The sequence below is a fragment of the Cetorhinus maximus genome, chromosome 4, assembly GCF_964194155.1.
Source record: "Cetorhinus maximus chromosome 4, sCetMax3.hap1.1, whole genome shotgun sequence".
Lineage (NCBI taxonomy): Eukaryota > Metazoa > Chordata > Chondrichthyes > Lamniformes > Cetorhinidae > Cetorhinus > Cetorhinus maximus.
In genome coordinates, this window is record NC_135882.1 from 66,518,555 (window position 1) to 66,530,899 (window position 12,345).

Genomic DNA, 12,345 nt, shown 5'->3' on the forward strand with positions numbered 1-12,345 from the left:
ATGAAGGCATGAAGACAGACCTTGCTAAAGTGAACTGGGAAATTAGGTTAAGGGATAAGTCTGTAAATATGTAGTGGCAGACACTTAAGGAGATATTTCAGAACACTCAGAAAAGATAAATTTTAGTGAGGAAAAAAAGACTCTTAAGGGAAGGGCACACCATCTGTGGCTAACTAAGGAAGTTAAAGATAGTATCAAATTGAAAGAAAAAAGGTATAATTTCACAAAGTTGAGTGGCAGGTCAGAAGATTGGACAGAATATAAAGAACAGCAAAGAATGACTAAAAGATTAATAAGGAGGGAGAAATTAGGAAGAAATTAGAATACGAGAGTAAGTTAACTAGAAATATAAAAACAAATAATAAGTTTCTGCAGGTAGTTAAAAAGGAAAAATGTAAAGTGAGTGTTGGTCCTCTAGAAAGAGTATGTCTAGGGAATTAATAATGGAAAGTAAGGAATGGCGAATGAATTGAGCAGATATTTTGCGTCCGTCTTCACTGTAGAGGATACAAATAACATCCCATAAATAATTGTGAATCAGGAGGTGAAAGGGAGGGAAGAACTGAAAACAATTACAATTGCCTGGGAAAGGGTACTAAGAAAATTATTAGAACTAAAAGCTGACAAGTTTTTGGATGGACTTCATCCTAGAGTCTCAAATGAAATGGCTGCTGAGATAGTAGACGCATTGGTTTAAATTTTCCAAAATTCAATACATTCTGGAAAGGTCCCATCGGATTGGAAAAGAGCAAATGTAACTCTTCTATTCAAGAAAGGAGGGAGATAGAAAGCAGGAAACTACAGGTCAGTTAGCATAACATCTGTCATAGAGAAATTGCTGGAATCTATTATTAAGGAGGTTATAGCGAGCCACTTAGAAAATCTCAATGCAATCAGGCTCAGCCAACATGGTTTTGTGCAAGAGAAATTGTGTTTGAGTAATTTATTGGAGTTCTTTGAGGAAGTAACAAGTAACATGGATAAAGGATAACCTATGGATGTGCTGTCCTTGGATTTCCAGAAGCATTTGACAAGGTGCCACATCAAATGTTACCATGCAAAACAAGAGCTCATGGTTTAGGGGGTAACATATTAGCATGGACAGAGGATTGGCAAGCTAACAGGAAACAGAGTAGGCATAAATGGTTCATTTTCACATTGGCAAGATGTAACGAGTGGAATGCCACAGGGGTCAATGCTGGGGCCTCAACTATTTACAATTTATATCAATGGTTTGGATGAAGGGACCAAATGAATGATTGCCAAATTTGCCGATCACATAAAGATAAGGTAGGAAAGTAAGTTGTGAAGACAACATAGGAGTCTGCAAAGGGACATCGATAGGTTAAGTGAGTGGACATAAAATTGACAGAGTATAATGTGGGAAAATATGAACGTGTCAACTCTGACAGGAAGAAAAGGATGGAGAATAAAGGTGGGATGTTTTGCTACAGTTGTACAGGGGGTTGCAGACCGCATCTGGAATACTGTGCACAGTGTTGGACTCCTTATTTAAGAAAGGATACAAATGTGTTAGAAGCAGTTCAGAGAAGGTTCAATCAACTGGTACTTGGGATTTGAGGGGTTGGGGGGTGATGCGGAGGGGTGGGTGGCGGCTATCCTACGAGGAAAGGTCAGACAGGCTAGGCCTGTATCCACTGAAGTTTAGAAGAATGAGAGGTGACTATTGAAACATAAGACCCTGAGGGGACTTAACAGGGTGGAAGCTGAAAGGATGTTTTCCCTTGTGAGAGAGACTCGAACTAGGGGACACAGTTTAAAAGTAACCGGTCTCCCATTTAAGATGGAGGTGAGAAGATTTTTTTTTCACTCAGAGGGTCGAGAGCCTTTGGAACACCTTTCCCTGGAAGAAGGGTCACCGAATATTTTTAAGGCAGAAGTACATAGATTCTTTACTAACAAGGGAGTCAAAGATTATCAGGGGTAGGAGGAATGTGAAGCTGAGGCCACAATCAGATCAGCAAAGATCTTATTGAATGTTGGAGCACGCTCGAGGGGCTGAATGGCCTACTCCTGCTCCTAACTTGTGTTCAGAAAACCACACTGGGATTTGGGTTAGACGCGTTCAGCCAGGATCTGCAGTCTGACAAGGGCAACACGGGCAAATACTTTTCCCATAATGATCAGCAGATGTTGCAATTGCTGCGGTTGCTCTTTTTTTTTAAACAGGGTCACAATCTTTGTATCACACATTTCCTGGGACACTGCCTCCTCCCTCCAGCAGAGACAGAGAAGTTTATACAAATGCTGTAGGAATGCCGGTTTCCAGTGCTTGATCAGTTCAGCTGTCTAGCATCAGCATCTGAAGCTTTGCCCAAGGCAAGGGCGTCAATACTTTTGCTAAACTTCTCCACTGTGGGTTTGATATCCAGCTCTGCCATGACAGGCAGCCTTTCTATGGTGTTTGGAGCTTCCTCGGTGACAGTGTAACTCAAGGTAGTGTTCCACCTCTCTCTCCAACTGTTTATTGCAGTTGGTGATGACCTCTCCTGCCTCTGTTTTCAATGGAGCCGTTTTCTTTGTTGATGAATCTGCTGCCTTTTGGATCCCTTCATACACACCTCTAGCATTCCGTGTGTCGAAGGACATTTGGATATTCTAGCAAAGTTGTGACGAGTAGTCATTGGTGCACCGTCTAGCAGTCTGTTGGACTTTACTTTGAGCGGCTATTAGCACATTGATTCTCCTCATTCAGATCTCATTTGTAATTAATCAGAGTGGAAAACTTGGTTTTGAGGACAGGTTCCATCACAATAATGTTAGCCCCGAACCAGTGAACATTTTTCCACTATTGCTTCTCATATGTTGTGAGTACAGGACTGAAGATGGTGTCTCGAAGTATAACCCATTTCGCTTCTGCACTGTGTAGGAATGGCGGAGAGTGCCTGTTCAATCAAATCAAGGAACTGTTGGTTTTTATCTGGGTAGGCAGTATAGCTAACATTGATACGAGGACAAAAACAAAATACTGCGGATGCTGGAAATCTGAAACAATAACAGAAAATGCTGGAAAAACTCAAACAGGTCTAGCAGCATCTGTGGAGAGAGAAACAGAGTTAACGTTTTGAGTTTGTATGACTCTTCTTCACAGCTAAAGAGAAGTAGAAAATGATGGAATTTATACGGCTTAAGGGGGGTGGAGCAGGTGAAGCTGGATAGAAGGCCAGTGATAGGTTGGGGCAAAGGAAGGATTGACAAAGATGTCATGAACAAAAAGGACAAGGGGTGTGTTAATGGTAGTGGTAATGGTTAAAAAAAGAAAGTGATCGTGGCATAAATGTAGAAAGCAGAATGTGATAATAGCAGAACTAGGGTAAGCACTCTGTGAAAGAACAACATGGAACAAGTAACAGATGGCCCTTGTGGGGGTGGAGTGAGGGGAGGGGGCAGTAGTGGGGAAAAATGGATGGAAAATGGGATAAGGTGAGATAAAAAGGGGAGAAAACAATGAATAAATTAATAAAAATAAAAATAAGTGGATAAAAAATAAAAACGAATTTTGAAAAAAGGGATTAATAAAGGGGTGAGGATAGAGGAGAATATTCATGGTCTGACGTTGTTGAACTCAATGTTAAGTCCCGAAGGCTGTAAAGTGCCTAACTGGAAGATGAGGTGCTGTTCCTCCAGTTTGTGTTGGGCTTCATTGGAACATTGCAGCAGGCCAAGAACGGACATGTGGGCATGAGGGCAGGATGGTATGTTGAAATGGCAAGCAACAGGAAGGTCCGGGTCATGTTTGCGGACAGACCGAAGGTGTTCCGTAAAGCGGTCACCCAGTCAGCGTTTGGTCTCCCCAATGTAGAGGAGATTGCATTGGGAATAGCAAATGCAGTAGACCAAATTGAAGGAGGTGTAAGTGAAGCACTGCTTCACCTGAAAGGGGTATTTAGGTCCTTGGACGGTGAGGAGGGAGAAGGTAAAGGGGCAGGTGTTGCACCTTCTGTGATTGCACGGGAAGGTGCCATGGGAAGGGGATGAGGTGTTGGGGGTGATGGACGAGTGGACCAGGGTGTCCCGGAGGGAATGGTCCCTACGGAATGCTGATGGGGCTGTGAGGGGAAGATGTGTTTGGTGGTGGCATCATGCTGGAGTTGGCGGAAATGGTGGAGGATGATCCTTTGAATGCGGAGGCTGGTGGGGTGAAAAGTGAGGACAAGGGGGACCCTATCATAGTTCTGGGAGGGAGGGGAAGGTGTGAGGGCAGAGGCGTGGGAGATGGGTCGGACACAGTTGAGGGCCCTGTCAACCACAGTGGGTAGGAAATCTCGGCTAAGGAAGGAGGAAGACATGTCAGAAGCGCTGTTTTGGAAAGTGGCATCATTGGAACAGATGCAACGGAGGTGAAGGAACTGAATGGTTTGGAGTCCCTACAGGAAGCAGGGTGTGAGGAGCTACAGTCAAGGTAGTTGTGGGAGTCGGTGGGCTTGTAATGAATATTGGTGGACAGTATCACCAGAAATTGAGACAGAGAGGTCAAGCAAGGGAAGTGTCAGAGATGGACCACGTGAAGGTTGATAGAGGGATGGAAATTGGAAGCAAAATTGAAAACATTTTCCAGATCCAACAAGAGCATGAAACGGCACCGAAACAATCATCGATGTACCAAAAAAAGAGTTGTGGGAGGGGGCCTGAGTAGGACTGGAACAAGGAATGTTCCACACACTCCACAAAAAGACAGGCATAACTGGGGCCCACATGGGTACCCATGGCCATACCTATTTGGAGGAAGTGAGACAAGTTTAAGGAGGAATTGTTCAGTGAGAGAACAAGTTCAGCCAGACAGAGGAGAGTAGTGGTGGCTGGTGATTGTTTAGGCCTCTGCTCAAGGAAGAAGCAGAGAGCCCTCAGGCCATCCTGGTGGGTGATGGACATGTAGAGGGATTGGACGTCCATGGTGAAAAGACGGCGGTTAGGGCCAGAGAACTGGAAATTGTTGATATGATGTAGGGCATCAGTGGAATCGCGGATGAAAGAGGGAAGAGATGGGACAAGGGGATAGAGGAGTCAAGACAGGAAGAAATGAGTTCCATGGGGCAGGATCAGGTTGACATGATTGGTCTACTGGGACAGTCCTGATTGTGGATTTTGGGAAAGAGGTAGAAGCTGGTTGTCCGGGGTTGGGAGACTATGAGGTTGGAAACCGTGGAGGGAAGATCCCTAGAAGAGATGAGGTCAGTGACAGTCCTGGAAACAATGGCTTGATGTTCGGTGGCGGGGTCATGGTCCAGGGGGAGATAGGAAGTAGTGTCCGAGGGTTGGCACTCAGTCTCTGCTAGATAGAGGTCAGTATACCAGACAACAACAGCACCACCTTTGTCAGCAGCAAGTTTGATAACAAAGTCAGGGTTGGACCTAACAGACCAGAGTGCAGCAAGTTCAGAAGGAGACAGGTTAGAGTGAGTGAGAGGAGCAGAGAAATTGAGATGGCCAATGTCACGCCAACAGCTCTCAATGAAAAGATCAAGAGCAGGTAAGAGGCCAGAGGGAGGGGTCCAGGTGGAGGGAGAATCCTGGAAGCGGGTGAAAGGAGGAAGGATCCGTGGAATGGGGGGAGGACTCCTGCCCAAAGAAGTGAGCACAGAGACGAAGGTGGCGGAAGCAGAGTTTAGCATCGTGCTGAGCCCAAAATTAATTGAGGTGAGGGCATAAGGGTATGAAACTGAGTCTTTTGCTGAGTACTGACAGTTCAGCATCAGAGAGGATGTCATTTCTGCTTTGAATGAGACAAGTTCAAGGGTTGCATCCTAACCCTGGCGCAAACCAGGGAGTGATCTGTATCACAGTCAGCACTGTGGTAGCTACGGGTGTTGAAAATGCTTTTCAGAGTCACATCTGATAATCAAATCCAGCTGATGCCAATGTCCTGATATTGGATGTCTCAAGGAAACCTTATGCCATGGCTTGTTCTGAAAGGGCCGTTAGTTACAAAAGTTCGTGGTAGCAGCAAAATTCAAGTAGTCTCAGTCTTTTCTCATTTATGTTTCCCAGGCCATGATGTCTGAGACAGGAGGGCCATGCCTCATGGTCCATACCAACTCATGCGTTGAAATCCCCCAGTAGGTAAAGATGATCTGATTCAGGATTTTGCTGATGGTGTCAAGCTCCTTGCAGAACTGGTTTCTCACCTCTGTAGTGGAGCACAGAGTTGGAGCATAGATACTTATTGGGCTAACTGGCCCTATTTGAGAGGCAGATGGAGAGAATATTTTCTGAACCATTTATGAAGGGTCTATCATTCAAAGCAGAGAGTTCCTTAAAGCAAGATCAACACCTTGCTCACGTGTTTCCTCTGAACATGTAATGTTTTTCTTTGCGATACACTTTCGGTGAGCCTGGTCTCTTGTAGGGAAGTTATGTCAATGTTCAGCCTATCAAGTTCCAAGTTGATCCACAGCTGCCTTGCATGTGTTATCGATCAGCTGCAAATCGTCTGTCAATCCTGTGCACATGGGCCTGACATTCCAGCTTGCCAATTGAAAAGTTGGCATCTTCTTTCTTTTCAGTTGCTTGCCTTATGTGATGGATTCCGTCTACTTGTTGAGCAGAGATTCTAAGCTCCAAGCACCCATTGAAGCTGATGGATTGTGGTGAATCCACACCTTACTAGTCAAGGGCTGCCTGACTTGAGGTAGGTGGCGGTTGACCAGTGGGACATAATGGTCTCTCCCAGTGTCAGAGACTGCCCGTAGCACCAGTTTTCTACACCATTCGAGCTGGACATCTCACTGTTAAACTGTGGTCTCCTGCTCTGTAGCAAAATTGGAGTGTCTTCTCCAGCCTTTTGCAAGCTTGGGCAAACTTTATGGAGACCCTGGTCTTCCCAAACATCAGGGTCCCCCTCTCGACCTCCCCAGTTGAGTCCAAAGAAATGCAAAGCACGAAGTTTGGCACTTGCTTGGTTGGAGTTTCCAAGATGATGACATATTTAAACATCAGTCCGCCTTTGGGCTGCACTCCAGATCTTTTTTGTCAGGGGGTAAAATTCCTTAGTCTTCAGCTCTCCCAAGGTATCCACAAGGCAGTGGAGCTATTCGCCCATAGCTGGGAGGTTGGTTCCAATTGGGCCTGCACACTGCACAGGATCTGAGGTGCAAGTTCCAAAACAGATACATTCCAATTCTTAAAATGCTATACTTGACCAAATCTCCAAGCCACATGCCATCCTGACTTGAACATATAGTGCTGTTTCTTAATTGATGCTGGGTTCAAATTCTAGATTTCCCTATCCAACACCAATGCTGAAAAATATTGTGGTGACACCATAAACACAAAGGACAGCAGCAGTTCCACAAGGTCCACCACCTTCTCAGGGTAACTGTGGGTGAGTAATAAATGCCAACCTTACCAAAGCTGTCCAGATCTTTCAAATCATCAAATTGAAAAAAAATCCTAGAAATTTTCATCTGCAACACATTATAGCATTTCTTTGAGTATACAAGCTATTAAGAAACAAAAGGTATACGCTTTATTCCCTTCATCTCTCCGATATATTCAAAACTTTACAAATCCATTCCATGATAAAAGTGAAACACTGCAAATTCAAATTGAAATCCCAAGTAAAAACCATGAGCTAAAGGTGAATTCTCACCATAGTTCATTCTGGAATAGAAAATGACTGAGTAAAATAGTTTAAATAGAAGTTTCCTTCCTTTCAAGTTACAAACACTATATCACCTTATGTAATTTTCAGCATTGTAGGTCTTTTTGTTCACTGGGATTCCTGCAGCAACATTCCTAGTTCCACTGGGAGGTGTTTGTGTTCTAGACCTGATGTTACCAGACAAACCTCTGAAAATGAAATGTACATACCAAAAAGGGTAAATTCATAATTATCATGAATAAAAATGTTTGAGGCATAACAGACTTCTATTTTTCTCAATATATATAACATTTGAGGAATATAATGCTGTTGCAGTTTTTACATCAAATGTCAACATCAAGCATTCTCAGGACAGGTGCTAGTTATAATTCCCTTTACAATGCCCAGTAAGACAGCATTTTAGCTTCAACATAATAAGGACATGCTGGAGTTGAGATTGACAAATAAGACAAAGTGACAAATGTAAAACTCAAAACTAATCCAGTTAAAACAAAATGAAGGGAAAAATATAATGTGGAATTCCATATTTGTAGAATTAATAGATTTATTTTATAAGGCAGATATGTATTTAGTTGGGAAGTAAGGACATTAAAAGGAGTCTGGAGAGGGAAAGGAATTAGAATTAAAGATAGAGTTACCACGACCAAAGATTTGCCTCAGAGAGGCTATAGGACTGGCATGCTGCTAGACAAAATCCATGGAGCTATTTTTGGAGTGGTTCATGCTTACATTGGGTGCCTGGAATGGAAAAGTATTTCATTTCCCAGTATTAACATCCCTCATCTCAAAGAGCACAAAAAAGACAACAGAAAATATTTTTTTTGACTTTTTTGATTAATTCAAAAATATACAATGATTTGTTTGTTTAGCACCAAGCTATAATGAAAAAGTAAAGATTGCTAAAATTGAATTTACTATGATTCAGTAACAAATTTCCCATAGCTAAACTGTTCCACGTCATACAAAATAGAGATTAATGAGAAAATTCAGTTTTTATTTCATTAAAAGATTAAGCCATTAAAAAGTTGAAATGCTTTTGAAGATACTGTATTTTAGCGCTCAAGTAAACATTCCATAACGGGAAGTCAACTGTGCACAGCACTGTATAAATAAAGTATCCATTAGTCAGTCTTCCAAAACATCTATATTTTAATTGAATTAACCATCCATGTTTCACAGTCATAATATGATTGGATAGAGCTTCTTCCAGGTCGCACTGGTTTCTCCGATCTAAATCAACTTTCCACGATCTTTTGCACTGGTTTGAAAAACTGGCCAAGCCCCTAGATTGAACTTATCATGGCAAGTTTCCTTTAAGCAGGTCTTCGAGGAGGCTTTTAAAATTAAGCTTTTGCATTAAGCGCAGAAATATTGATAATCACCCATAAAACTTTACATATTCTAAAATATTTAACTTCCTAAGAAACTGACTCTTGTACACCAATGAAACTTGTAAATATTTCTGTACAGTTTTTTAAAAGTCAATTTCAGTGATTTAAAATCAGGTTACTCATAAATGGTGGGTGAGGCACCGGTAAACACATTTTCAACTGTATCACTAAAACTGTACCAGGTTACAAGTCATAAATATATCAAGGAATATTCTTTAATTTAGAATTGCATTCTAAAACGCAGCCCACTTGTGCTGGTTCATGGAAGATTAAGTTTGTGATTTTTTAATTCTTTCTTTGGATGTGGTGTCACTGGCAAGACCAGCATTTGTTGCCCGTCTCCAAATGCTCTCAATTTGGTGGTGGTGAGCGGCCTTCTTAAACCACTGCGTGTACCTGCACCATATGGATTTTGCAGTACTACTGGGAGGGGAGTTTCAGGATTTTGACCAAGTGACAGTGATTAAAGGAATGGCGATATAGTTCCAAGTCAAGATGGCATGTGGTTTGGTGGGGAACTGGCAGGTGATGGTGTTCCCACATGTCTGTTGCCCTTGTCCTTCTAGGTGGTAGAAGTTGCTGGTTTGAAAAATGTTGTTGAAGGAGGGCTGGTGAGTTGCCGCAGAGCATCTTGTGTATGTTGTACACCGCTGCCATTATGCATTGGTGATGGAGGGAGAGGAAATTTAAGTTGGTGGATGGGGTGCCGATTAAGTGGACTACTTTGTCCTGGGTGGAGCTTCAAGTGTTGCTGGAGCTGCACATCCTGGCAAGTGGAGAGTATTTCATCACACTCATAACTTGTGCCTTATAAATGATGGACAGGCTTGGGGGAAATCAGAAGATGAGTGACACACCTCAGTTTGACCTGCACTTGTAGCCACAGTATTTATATGGTTGGTCCAATTCAGTTTCTAGTCAATGGTAACCCCCAGGGTGCTGATAGTGGTGGATTCAGTGATGGTAATGCCATTGAATGTCAAGGGATAATTGTTAGATTCTTTCTTGTTGGAGATGGCCATTGTCTGGCACTTGTGTGGTACAGATGTTATTTGCTACTGAACATTGCCCAGGTCTTGCTGCCTGTGGACATGGACTACTTCAGTATCTGAAGTTGCAAACAGTTCAGAACGTTATGCAATCATCAAACACCCTCATCTCTGACCTTATGATAGAATGGTCATTAATGAAGCAGCTGAATATGGTTAGGCCTAGGACACTACCATATGAACATATAAAATAGGAGCAGAGCTAGGCCATTGGGCGCCTCGAGTCTGCTCTGCCATTTCATAAGATCATGGTTGATAATGTTTTGAATTCAATATCTCGATCTACCCCTGATAACTTTTCATTCCCTTGCCTAACAAGAATCTATTTACCTCTACCTTAAAAATATTCAATAACCCAGCTTCCACTGCCTTCTGAAGCAGAGAGTTCCAAAGTCGCACAACCCTTAGAAAATATTTCTCTCATCTCATTCCTAAAAGGGTGACCCCTAATTTTAAAACAGTGCCCCTAGCTCTGGACTCACCCACAAGAGGAAACATCCTTTCCACATCCACCTTGTCAAGACCATTCAGGGTCTTATGTGCTTCAATCTTCTAAACTTCAGTGGAAACAAGCCCAGCCTATCCAACCTTTCCTCAAAGCAACCCACTCATTCTCGGTATCAAACTAGTAAACCTCCTCTGAGCCACCCCCAACACATTTACATCCTTCCTTAAATAAGGAGCCCAAAACTGCACATGGTATTCAAAATGTGGTCTCACCAATGCCCGGTATAACTGAAGCATAACATCCTTACTTTTATGTTCAATTCCTCTCGAAAAAAAGGAAAACATTCCACTAGTCTTCTTGATTACTTGCTGTATCTTCCTGCTAACGTTTTGTGACTCATGCACTAGAACTCCTGGATCCCTCTGCACCTCGGAATTCTGCAGTTTTTCTTCATTTCAGTAATACTCTTTTTTTATTCTTCCTGCCAAAATGAACAACTTCACATTTTCCCACATTATACTCCATCCGCCAGATTTTTTGCCCACTCACTCAACCTATCTATATCCCTCTGCAAACTCCTTGTCTCCTTCTCAACATACTTTCCTACCTATCTTTTGTGTTGTCTGCAAATTTAGCTACCATGTCTTCGCTCCCCTCATCTAAGTCATTGATGTAAATTGTAAAAAGTTGAAGTCCCAGCACAGACCCCTGAGGGACTCCACTCATCACATCCTGCCAATCAAAGACCCACTTATGCATACTCTATTTTCTGCCAGCCAGTCAATCTTCCAGCCATGCTAATATGCTACCCTCTGCACCATGAGATTTTAATTTCTGCAATAAACTTTGATGTGGCACCTTGTCAAATGCCTCCTGGAAATCCAAGTACAGTATGTCTGCAGGCTCACCTTTATCCACAGCATATGTTACTCCTTCAAAAAGCTCTTAATAAATTGGTTAAACATGATTTCCCTTTCACAAAACCATGCTGACTCTTCCTGATTACCTTGAGTTTTTCTAAGTGCCCAGCGATAACCTCTTATGATCGATTCCAACAACTTCCCCATGAAGGACATCAAGCTAACTGGCCTATAGTTTCCTGTTTTCTGCCTACATCCCTTCCTGAATAGAGGGGTTAAATTTGCTACTTTCCAGTCTGATGGAACCTTTCCAGTGTTAGAGCGTACAAGGTGTTTTTCATTTGTTAGTAAACGGTGGTGTAACATGACAGCAGTAGCAGTTTTAGCCATGAAAAAGTATTAGGTAGGAGCCTGGAAAGCAAAGACTGCTGGGATACTTGACATACGTTAGCCTAGACAAAGGACACAGCAAATAGAAAATAGTCCAGAATAGCCTACAGCAGGTGCGTTAGGTGTCAATAGATAGGTGTCAGTTGTTAGAATGCTAAGAAAGACAAGACAGGACATCTACAACACTTAGCACTTATTGTGACAGTAATTGCAGGTAACGAGGTGTCAGTCACCGGAATGCAAAGGTACACAGCAGAACTGGACAATTGAGCTGAAACGCTTTGCATCTATTGTGCTAGATTGTGAGCCTATGTTACCAAGAACACACCTGCAGTCACGAAAAGAGGGACCAAATGTATAAAAGACAAAGTAACAACTCAGAGGGCAGAGTGTTGACTTAGACTGGATTAACTAAGACAGGTTCTTTGTGTTCACTTGAATAAACAATTGAAAACCATATTCGAGTCTCCGAGGTGTTTCAATTTCACCACAACAGTTAGCATAGTTGGTAGGATACTCGCATCAGGTCACTGGGACAGCACTGCCAGATGGGCGAGTATGTTTGAATTTACCACACATAGTTAGG

General features: G+C 42.6%; 1 protein-coding gene across 1 annotated transcript in view; it reads right to left on the reverse strand.

The window, feature by feature from the left end:
* zc2hc1a (zinc finger, C2HC-type containing 1A) overlaps window positions 1-12,345 on the reverse strand; it is a 101,658-nt gene that overhangs the window by 9,038 nt on the left and 80,275 nt on the right. Inside the window, exon 8 of the mRNA XM_078540266.1 lies at window positions 7,696-7,809. Coding sequence (XP_078396392.1) covers window positions 7,696-7,809 — 114 coding nt within the window. The remainder of the gene's footprint in view (window positions 1-7,695; window positions 7,810-12,345) is intronic.